Raw genomic sequence first — 27485 nt, forward strand, 5'->3', positions numbered from 1 at the left:
ACTTCTTGAAAGCAGCTTCTTCTCTTACACTTGATTGGAATCCTCCATAGGAATCAGCATCGTGCTGAGAACATAGTAAGTGTCCAATAAATAGCTGTTGATTGACTAAAAGTTTACTTTTAGCTTTATTTTCCTTTGTTCCTGACAATTATAGACGACTTAGATTTGTGCCTTTCTCCTTTATTCAACATTTAAATTTAATAGCTGAATTACCATTACCCCATTCTACAGAAAAGTTGAGATGGCTAGTCTCAACTTTATTGTAAGAGTAAATAATGTTTTTTTTACTCTCACATAACTCCAAAATATTTTTCTCTCTCTATTTCACTTTGCAAAAATGAGTAACTACCTTGCTAAACTGTTAAGCTATGATGGAATAATTCTGTTATGTCTTTGGATTTTTAAATAAAAAAATAAGAAAGCAAATGAATATTTTAAAAATCATAGAAAAAGTAAACAAATTTAAAAAGAAAACAAATATTTTTTTTTTAAAACAGAAAACATACGACTTTTTAAAAATGGAGTATCCAAGCTATAGACATGGGTAGTTGTAGGTGCCTACCCAGGATCCTCCTTCTTTCTTGGAAGTATCCTGTTTTTTCATTAGAGTACCTATGTTTCCCCACATAATTCCAGTAAAGTTCACGTAATTACAATAAAGCTGAACTTCTCTCCTTATCTTCTAGGCCCAGACAGGTTATCAAATGACTTAAGCCAATCAGCAGATTACGTTCTCTTGGTAATGCTGGTATAAGTTTGGTCAAGATAATTAAGTTGGTTCAATCAACCAAACTCGAATTCTCTTTTGGAAAACTAGGACAGACATGTTCCCTTCTTTTGACTCTGAACAAGAAAATGTGTGGTTCTGATCCTAGGACCACAAGGAAAGCCAGATGAGGATAAACTGGCACTGCAGAAATTATAGCAAAGAGGAAAAAAGATTCTGAGTCCTTGGTTATGAATAAGCCACCGGATGGACAGGAGGCAATCTTAGAGTTCATTATACCCATTTAAATTTTTTATTTATGAAAGCCAGGAAAACCCCCTTTTTGTTGTTTATCTAATGAGGAGCTGTGTTTCTTATTTGCGATTGAAGGTATCCTGGTTGGTATATCCTACTTTGGTATATACCAAAATATAGTTTGTACCACTGCCATTAGTTCATAAGGAAGCATTTTCCAGTAAATCTGAAGAGTATCATAAAACACATCACAGAAATAACAGTAAGAAAAACATTATTTAATATTATTATGGTTAAAATACATTATTTAGTGACCCTGAGACACATATGCAGAGAAAATCTAAAATAGATTTTCAAGCACGAGGTTAACCTACACAAAAGCAAGTGGATCATTTTCAGTAAGAAAGTAAATTTGCTCTTGCAAGTGATGAGATTTTAAAATACTTTTTTCTGTGTGAGGGGAAAACACAAAGTAAGATACACAGCAGTAGACTTTTCTTCATTGTTATTTTTGTATATATAACGCTTTTATTTAAGTTGTCAGTAGAAATGTTAAGTTTATGTTAGATTAAGTGCTGCTCACTATATCACATAAAATTTTATAATAATATATGTCTTTATTTTTATATGCATAATTAATTTAAATAATAAAAATTAAATTTTACAGTTGTACCCCATTTGTTATAAATGTAATGAAAATGTCTAAATGTCAGAGAAGAAACTTTAGTGTAAAGTTAATAAATATTTGAATATTGAAATTGGGTAGAAATTAATTCCCTGGTACATTTCCTTAAAGAAACATTTCTAGACTTTCAAATTATCTAACAACATAGATTACTAGATTCAGATCTTCAGTATGTAGTATAATTTGCTCAGCATGTAGCCAGTGCATTAAAATAGGTATACTGAGCAATTTAATACATGACCTAGTAACTTAGAAGCAAGAGAAAATGTGTTACCTCCAAAAGCAAAAATGCTGACTACTTTGTATAGGACTATGGCATCAAGAAAATTAAGTCAATAACAATCGCTATAGGGTGCTTTTATTTTCCCTCAACAGAAGAAAATCCATAAACCTGAAATAATTATTTTGCGTTAAGCTACAGTATTAACTTAATTGGTTATTGTTCTACCATTTTGAGGTTGATTCAATATAATAAGGATAAAAAAATGGCTTTCTAGATTAAACCACTCAGAATAAGCTATAACTCTTTTACTTATCTCAGGCATTATACCCCCCAAAATTATTTAAATGAATGACTACCAAATAGTTTTCTTATTTCTACTTAACTGTCTTTGAGAAAATAAAATGCTGCTCCAAGTTTTTAAAAACACATCTAACATCAAAACACTGTGTGATCTGGTTAGACCAGCTCATCTAAAGCCACACTTCCTATACTCCTGTCAATTGCAGCTAGTAGCCTTGGCTTTGTTAATAAATACAGAAGGTAGCAGTATAGCACTTTATATCACCTGAGATACACACCCAGAAAATCTAAATCTCCAATCAAATGAAGTTATTGCTTTCTTCATCAATGTCAGTCATTTTTTGGGGGGGAGGTCATTTAATGATTACTGTTAAACTGACAGATAACTTTGCAGGGCAATTCAAAAATTAAAACATGCCATCTGACACACATATAACAACACCTTCCAAGGGAATTCCAACTTTTTAAAAATTTTCCAAGTAAAAGGTTCATTTTTTTAATTCTAAAATAGTTGCTATGTTTTCTCAACAGTCGTCAGAATTATAATGCTATTCTCACTCTATGTCTGGTATTAACAGTTTTGGAAATAATCAAAGTCTTGTTTCATATCATATTACATGTATAATACCAATAAAGGTTAGAGCATTAGAACAAGACCTGGGGTTATAAATAGGTTTTATAATGTTTGAACAACAGAGCAATTTAAGCATAATGAAAGTCTTACTATAGAACTTGTCCATTACTAAGTGTGGGTTTTTGTCTGTGCTGACTTACCCTTATCCAAGATCTTTTAAAAGCTGCTAGGGAGTTAAAGCAGGCAGTGCGCCCAGACAGTGCGGAGATGGAGAAGAAAAATATACTACACAAAAGTGATATACTCAATGTTTAGCAGCTGCTTAACAAATTCTAATTCACAATTTGCCAAAGATAAAACCTCAAAGAATGAACATCTTCAACGCATTGACTCAAAACCTCACGTAGACAACACACGGAACCATTCAGTTCCATACTGACACTTAGTGTTCTTTAGAGCAGGTGTCCCCATGCCCCAGGCCATGAACCAGTACTGAAACTAGGCCGCACAGCAGAAGGTCAGTTGGGGGTGAGTGAGCATTACCGCCTGAGCTCCACCTCCTGTCAGATCAGAGATGGCATTGGATTCTCGCAGGTGCACGAACCCCCTCATGAACTGCCTGTGAAAGAGATCTAGGTTGTGCGCCCCTTATGAGAATCTGATGCCTGATGATTTGAGGCAGAACAGTTTTATCCTGAAACCATCCACTGCTCATGGATAAAATGTCTTCAACAAAATCGGTCCTTGATGGGCCGCTGCTTTGGAGTATTTAGTTATAATTTATATCTTGAAATGTATTCACATTCAAAAATTTAAGGCTACTTGAAACACTTTATATATATGTATGGTTAAAATATATATCTACAGTCAAGATAAGGCTACAAGTGCAACCCTGAACAAACTTTAGTTGTAGTCCTCTAGTGGTGGTAACCAGAACTCAGAATGAACGAGGTACAGTAATTTAACACTTTGGCAGCCATAGAAAAAAGGGAAATGTGATAGAAATGGGAGTTCTCATATTTTGAGAAAGGAGAACTTGCTTTTTTTTTCTGGTCATCTAGAATGATGATTTCATACAAAGGACAGAGAACACACAGTTGGGTGTCTACTGTACCTGTGGCTGCTCCTTGGAAGAATTCTCATATGTGTCAAGGGAAGAATCACTATTAAATGAAGGTAAGTTTTCATCAGAGGAATGATCTCTGATTAGCATATGATGTGGCAAGGTTGATTCATGCAAATCATGAAAATTGTAGAGTGTGATGCACCCTTACTGACACAGAGGCTGCCTCATTCCAACAAAGTCGTTCTATAGCTAGCCTTTCCTCTAAAAAAAAAAAAAAAAAAAAAAGTGTTTGAACGGCCTTAAAAATCTGGATGGATGGAATTCTTGATCCCAAAGTACAAAAGCTACAAATTGGGCCCCGATAACTTTAAGGGAAGGTGTTATTCCTCAAAGCTCTTACTTAAAAGGACCTAAGCATGCTCTGCCCACTCCTCATACTTCTGTTCAGAACCAGATTTTAAATAAAAATATCTTCTGATTGTTGTTCTTCCTGCTTCAAATTGGCTTCAAAATGTACCCCCAAAAACTGATGAGGATGATCTGTTGGATGTGTTTTCTGGAGCAAGACTGCACAAAACAATAATTATTGTGGCCTCTGAAATGATATTTATTATTGTGCTTTCAAATGATGATGCCCTAACAGGCCTAATTGCACTCATAAGGCCTTTCATTGGCAATCAACAGGATTCTTACATCTTTATCTTTCTTTTAGCTATGGCAAGTGAGTATTCACCAATTCTTCTAAGTACAGAATCAGGGTGTTTACACGTAAGCACCTTTAAAAGTCTAAAATTAGAATCAGATATGTCAATATATAGTGCTTCCCCTTCCTGGCGTTATAAGCTGTGCTACGCATAGGCTGTGAGAAAGTGCTTCTTGTCTGAGGCTGCTGAGAGTATTCTGTGGCTTGGCCTCAAACAGTTCTTGACTATAAAATCAGGAGGTAACAATAAACTGCCAAATAATGTATGAAGTTTTATACTGTTGTAGTCATTTTCTCAGTCAATTGAAAGATGATGATAAATATTAGTGATGAAATAGTTATGCCAGAAATGCTTGCTCCTACTGTAAGGTGGAAGATTAAGAATCTGCAACTTGAAATACCACAAGAAAATGATGACAGAGTAGCTCGATTTAACAGCTGGGAAAAAAAGGCTTTTCCTAAGTAGATAATCCTTTATTTCCAGCCTTTGAAATGTGCTAAATACTGAAATTAAAAATATTAGTTATGATAAAATAATAGAAGATAGAAAAATTGTAGATGAAGATAACACAAGAAAAAAAAGTGGGTTTTTTTGTTTTTGTTTTGTTTTTTTTAGTTTGACTGTTTAACTACCAAAAGTTAAGAAAGCAAAGTAAAGACTATATTGTTGCATCCTCAGAGCTAGAACAGTGCTTGGCATATGGTATATACTTAATGAATATATTCATTTTTTTCTGGCTGTTTGTAGCAAATCCTTTTTGTAATTATTCACATTCATGCCATGTGTTCCAAAACTATGTTATACCAAGGTAAAGGTAATATGCTGCTAATCACACAAGATGAAACTTTGGTACAATCTTTTCTCCACTCCCCACTCCAGAAAATAATAATCTCTCAGTCTCTCAATGGAGAATTAGCCATTTTGGGCAATAATGTCCTCAACTCCAATCAATTTATTTCATCAATAACTTAAGTAGATAATGCAAATATATCTAACAATTAGAAGAGTGGCTAACATTTATATTGCACTTATTACATGGACTATAAGTGTACTAACCCATTTAATCTCTGTATAAACCCTATGTAGTAAACACTATTATCCCTTCTTTACAGGTGGGGAATGGAGTCACTGAGAGGTTAAGTAATAAGCCCAAGGTCACAAATAGTGGATTAATGAAACATATTTCATTGCCTTTCCTCTCCTATTCAGAAGTAGAGTGGGATGTGCCCTGCTCCTGCATTTACCTCACTTAGTAATGTCTTTATTTTGCTTTCCCATGTTGTTTTTTATTTTAATGTGAAGGTTTTATTATATTATGTATGTTTCCTGCTATTCATGTCTGTCAGTTAATATGTTATTTAAACATAACATGCTTAAGGGGTATGATTTAAAAGACTGTACCCATTTATGTTCAGACAACATACAGGACAGTGTCCTGTACAATAAAATAGTTAATGAATATCTTTTGATGGCATTGTTGGTTCACATATGTTTCGATTCCTGCAAATCCACAATTCTAAAGGGCCACTTTTTGTAAGTGAAATAATATGTACTTTCACAGCAATATGATTTCATGGCATTCTAAAATTATTATACAAAAATTTCCCAGTGATTTGAAAAGAATAAAAAATATAGTTGAAGTTAGTCATGCAAGTACACTCTGATGCTTTAACCTGTGCCTCACGAGTCTAATTTCAGATAGGATATTTAAAGTCCTAACTTACCATGCTCATATATAAAAACTTACTGCTTAATACTCTTAGTAATAAATTTTTTACAGAATGATTCATGTCGACCTTTAGGCTGAAGAAAATCTTAGTCAAATACCATGACAAAACAACTCCGTGATGCATGGTATTGAATTTTATATGCAGCAGGCTCTTAATAAATTAGTGAATGTAATAAATATTTTATTAATTGATTTGTAGATTTTTCCAGATTGTCTATTTAAATAATCATAAATTCTGTATACAACAGCATTTTGTCTTTTCTTTTTCCATTTATATTCATAGTTCTCTTTCTTTTCTCATTGCATTGGCTAGGGATTGATTGCAGTGTCAAATAGTATCACAAACAGGAATCCTTTTCTTGTTACTGCCTTTAATGAGAATACTGATGTTCGCAGTGGTTTTTGGAATGTTTCCTCTGCAAGGAACCTGATATTCCTAGTTGGATAATTTTCAATAATTATTAAAATTTAATCTATTGATCTATTTAATCTGGAATTAACTTAAAAATTTTAAAACTAGCCAACTAGGAATATCAGGCTGATTCCAGAGGGCATATTTGAAGATTAAAATTTAAATTAAATCAATGTAAATTATATACATATATAAATGAATCACTTAAATATTAAAATATCAAATTAAAGATTTATATTATAGTGGAACACTACACTAACCCATGACCAATTAGCCCTTCTCAAGACTTATATTTGAGACAGCTGCCCACACAGTATTTGCCCAAATAGCAGGTGTTGCATGGAACTTTACATTTATAAAAACCTAGCCCATATAATCAAGAACATTAGATATCTTTTAAATAGCAATTTAAAGTTGGTTCTTCACATTTTTATACTAGTGACTTTAGCCTCACTGATACTTCATTCTAACTAAGGTATATTGTATTATAGATGCTTCAAAAATCATTTTACTATTGTGACACAAGCAAATGTAAACACAATACATTTTAGGTTTGTGATATTCCATTTAGAATTTTCCAGACTTAGAATTACCTTCTGAAAGTGATTTTCAAAAATAATATTTGGTTAAAACACATTTTATTAGTTGGACTTCTATTTTCACCATCCAGGCTATCTAAAATGAGAATCCCCATTCTTTTTCCCATTAGCCTGAAGCTTCAAGTGTCAGTAGGAGATCAATGTCTATACTATAGTGTTTTAACAATTAAATTACTTAAAGGTCTTTAGGCATCGTGTTTAGGGGAATGCAATTTCATATACTCAAATTGACAGCATTCTAAGGAGGTTGCAAAACAAGCCAGTCACACAAACCGACTTATGTTCTTCACTGTGCCAGAAAAAGGCAGCAGTGGGCATACAGAGTGGCTGGTTTTGCATGGCTGCACTAGTGCTGAATTTGGTCACAATGACAGCTAACAGTCATTGAGCTCTTAAAATTGCCAGGCATTAAAGGATGAGTTCGTGTCCTTTGTAGGGACATGGATGCAGCTGGAAACCATCACTCTCAGCAAACTTTCGCAAGAACAGAAAACCAAACACCGCATGTTCTCACTCATAGGTGGCAATTGAACAATGAGATCACTTGGACTCGGGAAGGGGAACATCACACACCGGGGCCTATTATGGGGAGGGGGGTGGGAGGAAGGATGGCATTGGGAGTTATACCTGATGTAAATGATGAGTTGATGGGTGCTGACGAGTTGATGGGTGCAGCACACCAACATGGCACATGTATACATATGTAACAAACCTGCACGTTGTACACATCTACCCTAGAACTTAAAGTATAATTTAAAAAAAAAAATTGCCAGGCATTGTTCTAAATGCCGAACATGAATTAATCTCACAACTGTTTGCTGAAGGTACTGTTATTATGATGCCCCTATCAGAGATGAGAACTCTAAGACACATTTACATGAGTTGAAAGCAGAAGAGCTGAAATTTGACCTCTGGGATTTGACCACCTAGCATCAGAATTTGCGTTCTTATCCATTTTACTATGCTGCCTAGCAATGTCAAAAGAGATCGCTGGCCATTTCAAAGTCTTAAGAACTTCTTCTTCATAGCTTTAAGAGTAGAAATAAAGAGTAGAAATAACCAGAGGATTCCAATTATTACACATAAATAGGTATTAATAGCTATAGTGAACTGTATTGTACATGCATACAAATTTATATTTACCATGTTTAGTCAATTATTGGGCTTTGCATATCTTCTCAATTAAGAAAGGAAATAAATACTAAAGAATAATATCTGAAAAAAAGTTATTAGTAATTGCACCAAGTACGAAAACTTTGAAAAAAATAAGATATAATACAGATTCCAATTTTCATCTTTCAAGAAGGATTATGTAATTAATCAAATTTTGGGGGTTTAAATCAAATCACTTTTGGTACATAGGTAGTTACCTAAACCCTCAGTTTCCTCTGCATAAAATGAAGAAAGCAATGCTGACATTTATGCAAATTATGTATTAAGCTATAATAAAATATTGTCAATAAATTCACTCATGCTTTTCAGGATTTTAGACGTATATAACTGGATAACTCCATTAAGGAACAATAAAGATGTAATTGTTTATAAAGCATGATAATATAGTATAAAGAGAATTTAACTGGGTAGAAATGAACAAAAAAATACTTCTGAGAAAGGCCATCGTACTTGAAAGTTGGGAATGGAGAATTAGGTTTGTTCTCTGTATACTTTTGCATTGTTTTGATTGCTTAAAATAGAATATATTCATGTTACTTGTGAAGTTAAGACAGACAGATGATAGATAGATAGATAGATAGATAGATAGATAGATAGATAGATAGACAGACAGACAGACATATATTTAAAACATATGGAGTATTTAGCCAGATATCAGAAGACATGAATTTGGATGAGACACGTGACCCTGTGAATTTCAAATTCCTGTAATAAGTGTTATGGACACAATGTCTGCAATAGCCCCTTCCAGTTATACACTGAAGTGATTTAGTTAAGAGTATAATATGTGAAGAATGCAAGAGGCCCACACTCTCCAAGTAAAGCAAAATATTTGCATTTATTTATGGAAAAGTTATCTTCAAAATAGTTAAAACACTGTCTACATTTTATTGCTTCTACACAACACACAATGCTAACCTAGAAGGTTGAGATCTTTCTTAAAAAACTTCGGAAAATAGGAAGAACACCAAAACATCCATCTTAGATGATGTTGTCTGTGGAGCCTTACTCCAAAATGCAATCAATGGCACATTACGAGAAAGAAGGAAAAGAGCTGTCACCTCTCAAGCCTTTGCACCTGGTCCAATTGTCAAATGTTAGTGAGTTATCAACAAGAATGATGCACAAATTATCATTAGCTCGATACATTGTGCTCACATTGATGCAAGAATCCCTTCCTAGTCTGGCAGATTATAATTGGCTGTGAATAGAAGTTTCAAATCTCTGATCTGACTATCTTGATACAGTTCAATGTATAGAATTTGGTTTATTCTTCATCTCTCTTCTCCATCAGTTAAGTTACCAGGCTTCTATCAACAGTCCTTATAGATTTTGTTGAGCAATACTTATTTCTACTGCTCTCCTCTGCTTCTTTCTGATATTCTTTATTTGAATGCAATATTCTTTATTTAAATGTAAATTTAGATTTGAATTATTTGAATGAAATTTAGATTTCCTTGTCCTCTTATTCCTTAGAATCAACACATCTAATAAATAGGGAGGGAAAGTAATTCAGGACCTAAAGAATCAACAAAAACTGATCCCGTGCTTCCCACAAAGGTAGTATAATAGCCTTCCCATGCTCATGAAGCTAACAATGAAAATAATAAATGTAACAACAGCAACTAACGTAGAGTGCCCCTATGTGCTAAGGACTGTGTTAAGCGCTTTACATAATAATTTCTTTCAACCCTCACAAAAACTCAGTTTTATGTACTGTAATTATTCCTTACCTGTTTTACAGATAAGCAGATTGAAGCACAGAAATGGGAAGTAACTTGTCCAAGGTCACAAGGCTAGTGAGTGATGGAAGCAGGATTTAAATCTAGTTTATCTGACTCTGGATTCTTGCTGCTAACCATTGCTAAACTCAAGACAGTCCAGGTTTAAATCAAATGCTGATATCACTGGACTTGATTAGCTCTCATTTTAATTCTTCCAAGCCTGCTATTTTTTACTCATTTTATGCTAAGGACCCTAAGTCCTCTGGTCAATTATTACAACTTTTTCAGTTTTTTGAACATATGCCTCAAATTTTCTTCATCTTATTTTCTTCAATGTGAAAATTGTCCCTAAAACATAAACCCTCTTCTATCTCTTGCTGGTAAAGGAAACCAAAATATTTTTTCCCCAAAATATGAGACAGAGCAGGGACCCCTTCTTAGGGACCTGCAGGCCCCCTAAGCATAGAAATAAAGGACAATCTTGAGTTCCTTCAAGGGAAATTCCAGGCACTAGCTAGCCCTGAGAAGTAAATAAGAAACCTGATGAGCAAGAACGTAATAGCAGCCAAGGAAGCTAGAATCATGAGATGTTTGGTGCTCCTATAGGCACAAAAGCTAACATCTTAACATATGTCTCTGAGTTCCTTTCTCAGAAACCCAGACCCACACCAAATAAACCTGCTGGCACAGAAGCCCCCAGTAAAGGAGAATGGGGGACTGAACTCTGGCCAACATCCTTTGTTTTACATTTCCTCCTGAGGGGCCTGAAAAAAGTCACACCCATGAACCCAGGTTAACATTCTTTTCTACTGACCCGACATTTTTAAACAAAGCTTCTCTTCCTTACCCAACTGCAAATTAGAAAATCTATTACCTATAAGTCCCCCGCTTCAAGATACCCTGACCTTTTAGGCCAAAACCAATGTGGAACCCCCATGTTTTGATTTACAGTTTTGCCTGTAACTTCTGCTTTCTGAAATTTACCACTGCCTTTAAAAATCCTTACCTGCAAGCCATCAGGGAGGTCAGGATTTAAGCATGAGCTGCCTGATCCTCCTTGCTAGGCACCCTGCCAATAAACACTTTCCTTTCTCCCACTGCAAACCTCGGTGTGGATGTCTGGCATTACTGTACAGGGTGAGTGGGCCCCAGTTTGGTTCGATAACAAATATTCTTCTTTGACATATTTTGAGATGGCCATTCAGAGGGCCTGCAAAAAGAAGTAGCCCTGCAAAGGGGCTAGATTTGCAACTGTAGAGAATCTGCATTGATGCAGCCAGGCTTTCTCTGCAGGCCCTCCCTTGTCCGGATCTAGAAAAAGTGAACTGAGTGTCTGCCATCTTCAAAGGTCTGAGAGAAACATTCACCATCTATTTTCTCCAAGGGCTACTACTACTGGTGAAGTTTCATCTGTATAACAAGACCTCCTTTGCTAGCCAGACCTCGTCTTCTCTCCCTCCCATAACTTGTTTTGCCATGCTCCAGGCCGCTATTCTTTCTGTATTCTCAAAATGGTACAAAAGTATCAATCATCTGGCCATTTATTTGAGTTGTTATAGTTTTGTATGGCTCCCGTGTACATTAATACACTTGTATTCCTTTTCTCCTATTAACCTGCATTTCTGTTAGTTGATTTTTAGCCAGTCTTCAGAGGATGAAGGGGAAGTATACCCTTTGCCCCTTCACTGGCTTCACTGCTCTGGCAGTCTCATTCGAGTCCACTGCTTTAATAACCACTTACATCAAATGATGTAATAACCACTTAGATTTCCTTTAGGAATGTATAACAAGCAGTTCAAATGGCATTCATGATCTCTTACTCTCCTCACCAAACCAAAAACAAAACCAGAAACAAAGTGGCTCATGCCTATAATCCCAGCACTTTGGGAGGTGGAGATGGAAGGATTGCTTGAACCCAGGAGTTCAAGACCAGTCTGGGCAAGATAGCAAGACCCTGTCTCCATAAAACATTTAAAAATTAGTTCAGCATGTTGGCGCGTGTTTGCAGTCCTAGCTACTCAGAAAGCTGAGGTGGGAGGGCTGGGAGTTTGAAGCTGCAGTGAGCTATTATCATGCCACTGCACTCCAACTGGGTGACAAAGTGAGATTCCATCTCAAAAAAATAAAATAAACAGAGAAATCTTTGTCTTTATCCACTGTTTTATATCATAGTGTTTCATTACCATCTATACTGTTAGGCAAGGGAGAGATCCCTTGACATTATCCTCTTCCTTACCTCCAAAGGCCATCATCATCAAGTGCTCTGAAACTGATCCTTAATCAGTCTTGCAACAGTCCCCTTTTCTCCATCATCCATTCCAAGCTAACATCGCCTCTTATACGGAGTAGATCATGACAACGGTCTCCAAATGATTGGCTTTGCGTTGCCCCTGACTCCCTTCAATTTGTTCTTCAAGCTGCACCAGGGTGATGTTTTCAGAATCCAAAACAGAATCCTGAGCTTGTTCCACCCCCAAGCCAGCCTCACATTGGGATTAGGATACATGTCTTAGAAGGAAAACCTTAATATGGCTCATAAAGTCTTGCAGGATCTGACTTTCTTCCTCAGGCTTCATTTCATACACTGCATTTCCCCTGGATGTTTCAGCTTCCAGATAGCCCATTTCTTTTAGGTTCTTGCATGTATGATTGCATTTGACCATAGCACATTTCATCCCCTGACCCCTGATGTGTGCATTAACACTTTCTTTTATAAAAGTAGTTCAGTTACCACTTCCTAGGTCTTCTTCCCCATGCCCCCTGCCCACCTCATCATTGTAGGCTTAGCAAATGTTCGAGGGCACACACTGGATGCTCAAATACTTGCTGAGTGTGTGAGTGTGTGAATTACTTCCAATCAGTTTCTACTGGAAAGTTTTAATTAGTGTCAAGTTTTTACTTTTTTTTTTTTTTTGGCTTTGTGATCCTTGCCTCAAAGGATTATCATTTTGGTTCCTGATGGTTTCACCTAACATCTTAGTTGTTGTGGAACATACACATTAATGCTGTAAGGTTCGAGGTAACAGGCAGAATGCTACAGTACTATTTTAACCATTTACTACTTGAGTAGCTTATCCTTCATTTTAACTCAGAAGGGGAGAAAAAGAAGTAACTCTTATCTAAAATTTGAAGTCTATTTCTATTAACAGAACTTGGAGACTATTTACTTTTCTCCCTACAAGTCTTAACTGACTACAAATTTAGTTCTTTTAAAATGCAATAACATTGAACTTGGATAGGCCTGTGTAGTGATAAGTAAATGAAACATCTACCAAAGATTTTAGATGTGATGATGTCTTCTATTATTCATTCAAATTTCAGAACAAAATGACAATCAGGATTCAGCCTTTCCATACAATCTGACCCAAGAAAATGAGCATAAAGGCAAAACATAATTGTATTAATTTTATTTCAAAAGTTAAAAAATCACTTTATTATAAATGAAAATATTGTCTTTTAGGATGTGTGAGAATGTGTGTGTGTGTGTGTGTGTGTGTGTGTGTGTGCATGCGCTTTGTAGAGTAGTAATTTTAATGTTGGAGTTCTACTGGAATAGGGAATAGTAATGTCTTTCTTGGCAATTTTTTTTTGAGATGGAGTCTCATTCTGTATCCCAGGCTGGGGTGCAGTGGAGCGATCTCGGCTCATTGCAACCTCCGCCTCCCAGCTTCAAGTGATTCCCCTGCCTCAGCCTCCTGAGTAACTGGGGTTACAGGCACCCACCACCAAGCCCAGCTAATTTTTGTATTTTTCGTAGAGATTCAGTTTCACCATGTTGGTCAAGCTGGTTTCGAACTCCCGACCTCAAGTGATCCGCCCACCTCAATCTCCCAAAGCGCTGGGATTACAAGCGTGAGCCACCGCACCCAGCCTGGGCAAAATTTTAAAGACATCAATTCTCATCTTTTTCCCAAGCATATTGAGGAATAGAGAACTGGAAAAAACATATTTCCTTTAACTTGGAGTGCTGAGGAGCACAGATGCCTCCGCAAATTTGTAATTACCCAGTGGCCTGATTTTCAGAGTCAAAAACACAAGTGTCCTGACTTCTTTTTTATCCCTTGTCAAATGCAAGTACCTGCTTTCATCTGAACTTCAAAGGATTTGTATTACAGATAGTAATACTCCCAATGGAAAAAGACAAGACGCTTATTAAGAAAGATACGCCATGGAATACTATGCAGCCATAAAAAGGAATAAGATCATGTTCCATGCAGGAACGTGGACGGAGCTGGAAGCTATTATCCTCAGCAAATTAACACATGAATAGAAAACTAAACACCACATATTCCCACTTATAAGTGAGAGCTGAACAATGAGAACGCGTGGACACAGGGAGGGGAACAACACACACTGGGGCCTGTCAGGGAGCAGGGGGAGAGAGAGCATCAGGAAAACTAGCTGATGCATTTTGGGTTTAATACCTAGGTGATGGGTTAATAGGTGCAGCGAACCACCATGGCACACGTTCACCTATGTAACAAACCTGCACGTTCTGCACATGTGTGCTGGAACTTTAAATTAAATTAAATTTTTAAAAAAGAGAAAGAAAGAACCATATGCATATATTTTGGGGGGAAAACCCTGAAACTAAAACCTGTTTAAAAAAATCTGTGACTATGGATCCTATTTTATACACTGTGTGTGTATGTGTGTGTGTGCATATGTGTGCATCTGTGTATGTGTGTGTCTCTGTGCATATGTCACAGAACAGAATGTTCCATTACAAGCTTTTGCTTTCAGAGCCAAGGATGGCTCTACGACCATATGGAAGCAATTCAAGGTAATGGGCATGCTGGCCAACTGTGTGGGCTTCCTTCCTCTTCACAGTTCAATTCCATTATCTGTGACAATGGGTTAGGGCCAATGAAGAAAAAACTCTTGGTAGCCACACCTGAAAAGACATTTATCATTGCATATAGTGGGTGTATGCACCCCCATAAATCTGGGGGTATAACCAATGGTGATATAATCTTACAACTGGCATTAATAGTCGTGGTCTGTAGAAATACAAAAGCTAATAAAATAATCATATAATCATGCTCAAGTTATAAATAGGAAAGCCTTCTTTTGAAACAATATTTTCAGGATTGAAAAAACAAAGAGTATTAATCACAAAACAGGCAAAAATAACCAATAAAAATAGAAATAAATTTTCATAAGATATGATATCAAAAACATCAAGTGAGAACATCTTATTTGAACTCACTTGACATTAAAATAAGATGAAAATGAAAAATATCTGTTTCTAGAGTCCTTATGAGAAGACGGAAACAAGAAATTCCAAGAACAAGTAGAAGAATGTAGAGACAGATAAGAAAAATGAATTGAAAAGGAAATCACCAAACAGTTTCAGAAATTATATTTAAGTCTTACACATGTTAAAAATTTTGTTTGATTGAAGAACAGTCTAAGAGGTGGATGGTTGAATGAAGCCCAGATTATGGATACACCCTCCCAGTACACCTGACTCTCTTTACTCACTAGTTGCCCAGCTTTGCGGAAGGCTCTTAGTTATAACAGCATCTAAGTGCCTAAAGAAGCAGGGTTTTGGACTTCCCTAGTTAAAGTAATTTAGTGGGAAAGACTGAGATATACCTAGGATTATTTGAAGGAAGGTGTCCGTACCAATGACCATAGGTTTGTGGCTCCATCACTAACTGTTATGAGACGTTGTTTTTCCTACCTGTGCCTCAAATTGTTCTATGTCCAAAATGAGACTATTCATTGCTGATTCACATAATTATAAATGAGATTAAATAAATAAAAATACAATTTAACATTAAGGGTCTGAATGCAAGATATTATTACTGGGCTGTAGTTTGGTGACAATGAAATTTCTCCAATGCAGACTGACTGCCCCAGACACAAACTTCTTGAGGAGCCTCGTGAGAACTTCTAGTCCTTCCCTTCTTCTAAAAAAAAGCCACATTTTCCTAAACGAATAGGAAATTTACCATACCCATTCTCCAAAATTTTGCTTAGCTTCTCATGTTTGATGATGGTGTCTAGTCCAGGATCCAGTTTGCCTTTTCTTCTCTTTATCATGTAACAATACACATTATATAAACCAATTTCCTTTGTAATAATAAAAAACAGATATTTTAAGACAATTTTGCCTTATTAGCGTGCTCCTTCTGATTAATGATTTTACATTTAGAGAACATATTCATAATTAGTAACTAAAGAAAAAATTCTCTTACATGAGAACTAAAAATTACATTTTTTTGTAGAGAAAATAATAATGGGGAAATCCTAAAGGCAGATTTCCTTGGTGGTAACAGCAGAATATTTTTCATTTTTTGAACATTTTGCAAGGTATTTATAGTTCATAAAAAATATTAAGTGAGAAATTCCATCTTAAACCTTTTACATAGATTCTACTTTAAGAAAATCAGCTTATTTGGACCTGAGTAGGCTCTGGGCTAGAAGAAAAATGAATTTTAAAAATTATTCTTTGAGATCTGTAGAGAAGGTAGAACTGTTATGGGAACTATGAGAACCAGTGTTGCCTGGGGATGAAGATTATGGGCAAGTAAATGAGCCACCTGAGTCTCCATTTGTCATCAATAATGATAAAGTAAAGGAAGATCAAAAGAGATAATGTACACAACACACTAGAGACAATGCCTGGCAGTCAATGTTATTACCTGTATTATTATTAATATTATTGTCTACTGTTAAGTGTGATTGGAATACACAACAAAGCTAAGATTTATACATAAAGAGTATACATGCATATTTTCATCCTCCAATCATATATGTGCAAGGTATTATGCAAAATCCTGAAACTATAAAGAAGTGTGAGAAAAAATTATCTGCTCCCAAGAAGTTTACCAGCTTGGAGAAATTATAGATGTATTTTTTTTTTTTTTGCAATCAGAGATAGGTAAATATCAATAGGCAAAATGTCAACAAAGAGTGCTACAAGTATTTAAAGAAACTCATGATTCTAAGAATACTTTTAAAAAATTTTCTAAGTAGAGTTTCTTTGATAACAATATAGAATTTGAACAATTTTTTTAAAGTCATGTCTCTGAGTCTAACAGACTTGCAGGTTATAAAAGTGATCAAATAAATGTCCCATACAGCTTAAATGGAAATCACCCCTACATCACTTATGTGGGATTATTTAGAGGGTGAGATGCCTACTAAAGATTTTCTGCAAGTGACTGTGTTTTCAGAAAGCAAATAATCATCTTCAAAGCAAATAACATTCCTCAACTCTATAATCTGACTTCTAACTCCATAATTCTGGCACCATGAATGAGACCTCCATGTCACTGAATCCAGGACACCACAGAACCAAGCCAGAGAGCTACATAGTCAGGGGCAATACTTAAAATCACACCAAGAACTGGCTCAGCAGGGGCCACACTGATACCACTGCTGAACAAAGAAACCAAAATAATTTTTTCAACTATTTCAACTAATTATTTCAACTAATAATTTTTTCAACTATTAATGATGGGCACATAAATTCAATACAGGAAATAATGTCATAGGCCTTATCAAAGGCTTAGAAAAACATTTAGAAAAATGTTCATTGTTACTAAATCAATTGTACTATATCATTTAAAGTACTGAAGTTGATCCAGCTGGTGTTCTGGAACTCTTAATGAACTAAGGACACCCTCTACCAAAATTGGCACCGTGTCATGTGGAGGTAAGCCTCACATGAATCTCATAGTTTATATGCAAAATGCAGAAAAATCCCTAAGTGTGTATTTCCCCATAACCTATAATTCGAAAAATTTTACTGAATATATTCCTTGAAGGTTTTTTCAGAAAATTTTTTATCTTCCTAATTCAAAAATAACTTTAGCAGTCTGTTTCCAAATAACTCGGAAGTTTGCCAAAGGCATAGTACTATGCAGCTGCCAATGTTCCTATAATTTCAGACTATTCTGCATTTCAATGGTTTAAATTATGTTCTTAGAAAGATGTGGAAGAAGGTATCACTTGAATACAAAATTCAGACATTATGTTGTACATTCAGGATCCCTACGTCCTTTTTCTGGTTCTCAAAAGGAAAAGACTGTTTAACTGCCATGAGCATGTCTCCCATCCATCCACTTGACACCCGATATTGTCACATAAAGAACCCTGTATCTTACGTAAGACAGTACTGAGAGAAATAACATCTGTGGAGGAACTCAAATCAGCCCTCAATGGCCCTGAAACCATCAGTTTTGGGATTGGCTCACACACAGGGGCAAAATAATCAACCCTCTTATATAATTTCATGTATTTTAATTTTAATCATTATATTATAAAATATTCTAAGTAATAATAATTTTTTTCAACTATTAATGATGGGTACATAAATTCAATACAGGAAATAATGTCATAGGCAGCATCAAAAGACTTAGAAAAACAATTAGAAAAATATTCTAAAATTTAATTTTTAATTTTTCTTACTCTAAAACGTCGCACAATATGAACGTCAGTTTGAAGCTATTTGTCAGAATCCTCTGTAATATAAATTTTAAATTGACCTAATAGTATAAATAACAAATGGGATTATTTTAACATCTTAATAATGATACCACCCTTCTTGTAAGATCTGTTATAATATGGCATGATTACGTCTTATAAAGAAAAGCCTCAATGACTCTGAAAGCAAGTTATGATTAAATGGTTTTAGCTTGTTCTCCTTGAAAAGCCTTCGAAGTATATATGTTTCCAACAACTACTGTGTAATAACTGGTATCATAGCTTTAACAAGCATTTACCTTGCAGCATTTACTACTAGTCAACTTTTATAACAACACTATGTTCGTCATTTTGAGAAAAGTAAAATACGCTCTTCACAGATTTTAACAGCACCGATGTGTAGGCGAATTTCCTGTCAAAGTTAGGAGAACCTCCAGTGAACAACTGAATTTAACCAGGCCTTCATTTTCATGCTTTATGAGTACATTATTGATTCAGTCATGTAGTTGAATCTATACCTTGTGAATCTTACTGCAATATCTTGCACCCAGTTTTCCCTCATGTTTGCTAAAGCAGTTCACAAATGTGGTCCCTGGACTAGTAACATTAGAATCATCTGAGAACTTGTAAAAAATGAAAATTATCAGGTTCCACTCCAGAACCGAATCAGAAACTCTAGGAACCTAGAAACATGGGTTTCAACACACCATGCAGGTGGTTATGATGCAGAGTAAAGTTTGAGAACCTCTGTCTAAAGCAAAAAGATGTTCTCTTGATATAAAGAAAGGTTTGCCAGCATTGGGATAGCTCAAAAAACTAAAAACAGAACTACCATTAGACCCAGCAATCCCACTACTGCTTTGGGTAACTACCCAAAGCAATACCACTTTTGGTATTTACCCAAAGGGAAAGAAATCGTTACATCAAAAAGACACCTTCACTCTTTTTTTATTATTATTATTATACTTTAAGTTCTAGGGTGCATGTGCACAACGTGCAGGTTCGTTACATAGGTATACGTGTGCCATGGTGGTTTGCTGCACCCATCAACCTGTCATCTACATTAGGTATTTCTCCTAATGCTATCCCTCCCCCAGCCCCCACCCTCCGACAGGTCCTGGCATGTGAAGTTCCCCGCCTTGTGTACATGTGTTCTCATTGTTCAACTCCCACCTATGAGTGAGAACATGTGACACCTGCACTCTTATGTTTATTGCAGCATTATTCACAGTAGCAAAGTCGTGCAATCAACCTAAGCATTCATCAATGGTTGACTGGATAAAGAAAATGTGGTACATATACACCATGGAATACTAGCCAGCTATAAAAGAGAATGAAATTACATCCTTTGCAGCAACATGGATGGAGCTGGGGACCATTATCCTACGTGAAATAACTCAGAAACAGGAAGTCAAATACAGCATGTTCTCATTTAGAAGTGAGAGCTAATGAGTTCACATGGACATAAAGATGGAAATAATAGACACGAGGGACTCTAAAAGTGGGGAGGGGGATAGGGGACTGAAGGTTGAAAAATTACCTATTGGGTACAATGTTCACTATTTGATTACATAATATATCCATGTAACAAATGTGCACATGTACCCCTTGAATCTAAACAAAATAAAGTTTAAAAAAGAAAAGTTTTGAATAACTTATGGTGGAGCAGTAGCTTCTGCAGGGACCTTTCTCTCCAAGCCTAAAATGCCATTATACTTTATAAAAATACAGATGTTCTTTACAGAAGGTACCAAATTATAAAAATTTCATCTAGTAAGGGTTTTAGACTAAGGCATATTCTCAATACATGTTAAAACATGGATATGCATCCAACTGAATGTTTGAGTTGTAAGGAAAAAAATGTGACTAATTAAAATAGCATGATATTACAAAGATAAAAATAATGTCTTATCTATCATAATTTCAACAGATTTTTCCCAAAATTAAAATCAAAGAAAATAGGGCTGATTTAACCATTGCCTTTTGTATTTTCTAGGTCCAGAACTTGTGCCATCTATAGAACTAGAGCCATGCCTAGGTAATGAATGAATGAACTATATAGTTAATACATATTCCTTCAAAGGCAAGCTGGTGAGGTTATCCCAAAGAACAGATGGAACAGAGCTGGCGTATTTTGCTAATACCCTCCATGATATAGTCTGTGTTATCAGAAAGGCAAAAGAGAAAACCCTAAAAATAGAGAGAATGAATTTTATCATAAAGATATATGTCTCAATCTCCACATGCATACATGGTATAATAGATATCAAGAGTAAAGTTTTGGGCAAAACAACGTTTTCTCCCCTTTTCCACCAGAAAAAAAAAAGGGGGAGGTGGATCAAGCTTATAGTATAATTTTGATTAAGTAATTATTGTGTAATTTTTTTCTTAATTTCATTTTAAAACCATACATTTCCTATTTATTATTAGTAAAGCTCACATTGGGGGTGTAAAGTGACCAAAGTAGTGTTATTCCCACCTTATAGCAGATTTTCCACTGGAATGTAAATCTTTCAAGAATATTTTCAATTTACGGAAAGAGAATACTTTTATAGAGTAACACCAAACTTGCATGAATAATTCATATTTCTCAGATGTCACTGTCATTCTGAAAAAAAGCACTTTATATTCTTTTGAAAAATACTTAGAGACGATGATAGACTTACATTTGTCAAGTGCTAAGTTACATTAAAAGGGAGATTATATGTTGAAAAAATAAACTTCATCATAAAAGTTAATAAAATAATTTGGCTAAAATAAATAACAAAGCACTTATAATAAATTTATCAGTAAAACAGCTAGTTAAACCCATTAAATCAATTTCACAAAACTGTTCTAATTTAAATGTATGTACATCAGGGAAAATCTGATGGAATACCTGAGACTGTGCATTAATATTGGCTCCTTCCTTAACAAGAACTTTGACAACTTCTGCTTGTCCAGCCAAAGATGCAATGTGAAGAGCGGTATTTCCCTTCTGTTTTGGAGAAACAAAATAGAAAATGTTCAAGGTTTCTGAATTTTGCAGAAATCAAAATGTGCAGGCATTTTCAACTTCGCTAATCACTTTAACCAACTAAAATCTGTTATTTTATCAAGATAGTAGGCCACTTATGAAGAGATTATTTTTTACCATCAAAAAAAAAAAAATTTTTGGCCACCTCATATAGTGTCTTCCTTTTCTATTTTCACAATATTGGTTAGTGTTAACACAGAATGACTGTTTTCAATGAATCAAAAATTTGCAGGGGGTGTGTGTGTATGTGTCAGTATCTCATGAGATTCATGCAATTTAATCAACAACTAAAGAATCCTACTGCAAAGAAATATTAACTAAAAAGAAAGTTTACTGAAACATTGAGTTTCTTTCACCTTGCAAAGAAACCTAGGAATTTTTAGTGGTAGAGAAACGAACGGCTTCTCTCTCTGCATCTTCCACAGCCATATTATCACAGTCAAGGCTTGGTCAGCAGGCTTGGCTCTGATTAGCACTGTATTTTTCCAAATAAAATTTTACCTTCAAGAGACAAAGATTGTTGCCATTGATGATAGTTTTTTAAATGTATGTTGTTTATGAAATGAATCGTTGACAAGTTCAAATATTTTTTAGCAAAAGCAGCATCAAGGAACAGTTTCTGGTTTACCAAGCATTCCGTGCATTTCTTTAAAAATGAGTCCAATTTCCTTACCAAACACATTATGATGATAAAATCTAATATTACCCTGATAATTCAATCCATGACCCAAAATCTCTTTTCTTATTAGAGTATAAAGGATTCTGCATAGTCTCATACCAAACTGAATATATACATTTAAAATTACTTGTTCAATTTCCATAGAGAAATTTCCCACATCAGTTTCTTTTTAAAAAATGAATTAACCATAGGAAAACAGGTGCTGCTGTCTACAAAGGATTATGTGAATCGCATCCTCTTTGTAAATCAAAGGGGGAAAGATAAAATTTTAGAAACCAGGTTTACAGATTTTTCAGACTCATGTCCCATAAGTCTTTAAATGAAACAATTCACTCTGCAGAGTTTAATGGAGAGGGTTTTAATTTTAATTCTGCAGGTTAAGAATCTTGGTATTCTAGCCAACCTCTGAAATGTACAAGAGGGAAAAGAAGCTTTAAGTGGGTGAGGTGTGGCGGTTCACGCCTATAATCCCAGCACTTTAGGAGGCTGAGGCAGGAGGATCGCTAGAGCCCAGGAAGGCAACATAGCAAGACCTCACCTATACTAAAAAAAATTTTTTTAATTAACTGGGCATGGTGGTGCACGCCTATAGTCTCAGCTACTCAGGCAGCTGAGGTGGGAGGGTAACTTGAGCCCAGGAGGTGGAGGTTGCAGTGAACCGTGATTGTACCACTGCACTACTGCCTGGGCAACAGAAAGAGACCTTGTCTAAAAAAATACATGAAAATGAAAAGCTTTAAATAATTCTCACTTTTCTAAGGAAAAAAATATTCTACCAGCATGAATATTACCTTAGTGGCAGAATCCACAGAGGATCCTCTTCCCAGCAGCTCCTGCACCAGCCCCACGTGGCCTTCCTTGGCAGCCAGATGGAGAGCGTTGAGTCCATTCTGAGAGAAGAAACAAACAAGGTTTTAAGAAGTGAAGTAATGAGGCAAACAGTGTCCTGCCAAGCATATAACCCAGAGAACAGACAGACTCTGATCACTTCTTTTTTTTTTTTCCTTTTTGCATTAGAATCTTGAATCTATTAATTTAGGAGAGACTAATTTCAGTGTTTTTGATTCAGAGAGGCAATAAGGTAAGTATTCATTAGAAACATGGATTTTGGCAACTACATTTCAACAAATTTTTTTTAAACTAAGAAATCTCTAAATTTTTTAAATGATTTAAAGGAACAATTTTATATCATTTATTGTATTGGTGCAAAATTAAATTCTGCCCACTTTCTGGAACATGTACAGCTTTAGATTTTTTCAGTCCTTTTGTATCTCAAAGCAGCACTCTGCTAAGTGCTATTCACACTTACGAAGATGTACTCCACACCTCCTAGGATTTATAGACAACAGTTATACCTTGATTAATATTATAACTAACTCACTCTAACTAGCTACTCAGTGACTCAAAATACTGACCAACAATTTGGAAGAAACTTAGAAGAAAATTAATATGATTTTAAAAATCAAGAACAAATTTTTAAGAGGAAAGTATTAAGTTAATTCAACCTGGAAAACAGAATAAATATTAGTTTCTTCATCTTCAAAACAAGGATTAAAGTCTTCAACTGACACAGTAGTAAAGCTTAAACAGAGCAATAGAAATAAAGTGACAATTTAGCAGCTGGTTCATGGTGCCAGTTATTAGCTTCCATAGCCTACTTGTCTTATACAGATGGTATTCTAATATTGATACTGAATAAATTAACATTTTTCCCATGCAAATTGAAATACACTGTTTTACACATATCATATAGACTCAAGTAATGCTACAAAATGTTATTTCATAATAATCTCAGAAGCTAATCATAAATGTTTTTGGATGTTGAAATGGAATATAGAAATTATTTACATTATGTAGATTGTTATAGAAGAGTACTTATCTAAGAATGACCATGAGTCATACTTGTAATGTAAAAAAGAAAAAGTTGTACTAAATATGAAGGTTATAGAAACTGTCCTTCTTCTTATATTGTAACATTTAATAGTAATAATAATAATATTTCATTTTTAATTCCTGACTACTGAGTTGAAGTCAGTCAATAAAATGATCTTATTATGATGCTACAGTCAGAGAACCAAGACAGTCTTGATATTCTTGATAGGGCCTCCAAATTTAGAGACAAAAGGCATGATAATGATATGTAATATGATCAGATTTATAGTTCAGAGATGTGCTATCTAACAGTCTTCTACTGAAATGTAAATTTATGAGGGAATAATTTTAACATTGTAATTTGGGGAAGCTGCATCACGGTATAGATTCACTTCCAGCGATGTTCTATATATCTATCAGTTTCACTATGTCAGACTCATTTCTAGCAATGGTTTAAGTATCTCTCAATTTTATATATACTGCATACCAAATGGGAAACAACAAAGCAGGCTACTGTTGATAAGTCATTGATATTGACTTTATGTAAGTTAATGTTGATAAAATAATACGAACTTAGTCTTTTGACACAATCGGCAAATATTTATTGAGTTCTTATTGTGAGCTTGATGCTGGGCTTTGCAGATCTGTGAGTTCCAGGCGTGATATCATCTTTGATACCACAACTTCAGAATAATGCTATTTCCATATAATACCATTAAAATGGCTAAAAATATCAGGTAGATTTTTTTAAAAGATGATAATGCTACATTGAAACAACCATGCGCACATTAATCCTAAAGAACAAAGTTATCTTTTTTGTTTAGCACTTCTATCAAATTTTATAAAGAGTATTTTAACATTTTGTTCATAATCAGATTTATAATAAGCTCTATTCACTATTTCTCTTGCTGATTTTATGAAATATTTTCTCCATTGACTGCCTTTGTATGAGCATATAAAGCTAGTGGATGACCCCAGGTAGAACAGATAGCCAATAAAAATGTTCATGGAACCATTTGAGTGTTTCTGATATATACAGAAAAACCACACAGGAGTCCATTTGGAGAAGTTAAGGAACAGATTCAAGAAGATACAGCTAAACTTACATGAAGGTTAAATGTTTGCATCATCATCCATCAAACTGTTTTTCACCTTATTATAAATTCATAATTAATACAAACTTATTTGTTAATCCGTAAGCATTTGCTAGGTGCCCACTAAGTGCTCAGCTCTCAGTGCTGGGTTCCAAGGGAGAAGTAAAGACACATTATGTAATTTTTGTCCCCATAAATATTTGGCCTCCAAATACTTATTATTAAACAACTGAAAATCAACTACACAGTAGCATATATTGTCAATGATTTAATTTTCAGATCTCTGGCTGCCCTGCTTTGCAAATGTTACATGTTGAATTAAGAGTTTCACAGTCTAAGTCTTTTGCATATCAGAAAAGTACAACTAACTTATATAACATTTTTAATTCTATGAAAATGTAAATATTTGAGAGAAGCCAACTGAAATATATGAGCTCTTGAAAGTTTTTGAAAGAGGTTAGAAGAAAGAGATAGAGAGAAAATGGGCATATCCAAAGGCAGTAATTGTGAAGGAAAGTGAAACTTGGCCTCTCAGTCCTCACCACCACTCTGAACGGACTTCAGTGTCAAGATTCCCCTAAGTCAAGAACTCTTCTCAAGATGAAATACGTGCCACAAATGTAGATACAAATAGTTGTGAAATATTACTACAATTTCACTGTGCCATTAGTATAAATGACAATGGCAAAAAAATAATTTAAAAAAATGACAATGGCAAAAGAAATAATCTATACAATGAAGAAAAAAATCAAATTAAAAATGAAAATGACACATTTACATGTTCTCTATCCATTCTCACTCCTTAACACCCATATATCTTTTATCTGCACTTTTCCCATCTCTTCCACAGTAGCTTCTCTAAACCAAGGGTACTTATTCACTGTGGTGGGGTTAAGGATGTATTTAGTTTTTTATGAAGATCAGGAAAAGCAAAGTACATGATGCACCAACTTTGTCAGACACAGTTTAACTGAACTGACTGTGTCCTTGGCTGGTCTCCACAGGTTCCTGATTTAACAAAGTAAATCAAACTATAGGTGATACAAGAAGATATTTGTTTTATTAGTTACTCTCAGGTCTTCAAGGGTTTCTTTTAAATTCCCAAATGATAATTTAATGTGGTATTTACTAAGCCTTCATTAATTTAAAAATATTTACAATGAGATTTGGAATTTGGCTGTTCAGGTTATTGGTTATTTCACAGTGAAAGAATAAGAACGCTTTGAAGATGTCACTCTATATAGTCTGCTTCGTGATCTCTACTTCATCCATAGTGGGGTCCCGTCTAGCACCTCTGGATAGTAAGTCCCTTTTTGGCCACTGATCTTTGCTCTCTGTCTAGCCCTATCAAGGGCTTTTTTTTTTTTTTTAAATAATACAATCCCTAAAATATAGGGAATGACACTGAATATGGTAGTGAATTAGCCTGAGAGAAGAAAAAACTGTAAAAATTGGTCTTCGGAATCTTACTAAAATCAAGAAAAATGAAGAGGTTATGAGTGCTGAGAAATATTTGATGAATGAAAGAATAAGAAATGTTAATGATGTAAGAATCACTATTACATTTTACATATATTATATTACAGCATATTTTATTATATTTTACAGATGATGACACTAAAATTCTCAGAAGTCAAGTGATTTGCCTCAAAGATCATTATAACTTATAAGAGGAAGAGCAAAAAATTCAAACTCAGATCTATCTGATTTCCAAACCCATGCTTTTTTATTTAAAATAATTAAATGCTAAACCAGTATTTCAGACTGTAGGTCATGATGCATAAACTGGTCATAAATTCAATCTAATGGACTGCTAATCAGCATGGTTCAAATCATGAAGTAGCATAAAGAAAAACAGAGTGCACTGTGGGTGGCAAGTATTGATTTTGAGGGGTTTCTGGTGAAACTTTTTATACACACACATCTGTGTGTGTGTGCACATGCAGGCATGCTCTGGGTTACAAAAAAGCTAAAGAAGTTTAGTCAAGACCTGAGACAGGAGGTCATCTTGGGGAAACTAGATAACCTTTTAGATCAAATAAATAAAACATTGGCACTCACAAAGATCACTTAAGGGAGGATAATGGATATTTAGAAATGGTTTTGTTGGACCTAGATGACAGGTTGATAGGTGCAGCAAACCACCATAGCACATGTATACCTATGTAACAAACCTGCACGTTCAGCACATGTATCCCAGAACTTAAAGTAAAATTTTTTAAAAAAGAAAAGAAATGG

At 34.9% G+C, this 27485-nt stretch overlaps 1 protein-coding gene across 50 annotated transcripts in view; it reads right to left on the reverse strand.

The window, feature by feature from the left end:
* The window catches only part of LOC105486421 (ankyrin 2), a 698368-nt gene that overhangs the window by 164402 nt on the left and 506481 nt on the right, over positions 1-27485 (reverse strand). For all 50 annotated transcript variants that reach the window (XM_071093129.1, XM_071093131.1, XM_071093141.1 and 47 more), the window contains 2 exons: positions 23073-23171; positions 21465-21563 (listed from right to left, as the gene is read on the reverse strand). In XM_071093129.1, coding sequence (XP_070949230.1) covers positions 21465-21563; positions 23073-23171 — 198 coding nt within the window. The remainder of the gene's footprint in view (positions 1-21464; positions 21564-23072; positions 23172-27485) is intronic.

The sequence above is a fragment of the Macaca nemestrina genome, chromosome 3 (assembly GCF_043159975.1).
Source record: "Macaca nemestrina isolate mMacNem1 chromosome 3, mMacNem.hap1, whole genome shotgun sequence".
NCBI lineage: Eukaryota > Metazoa > Chordata > Mammalia > Primates > Cercopithecidae > Macaca > Macaca nemestrina.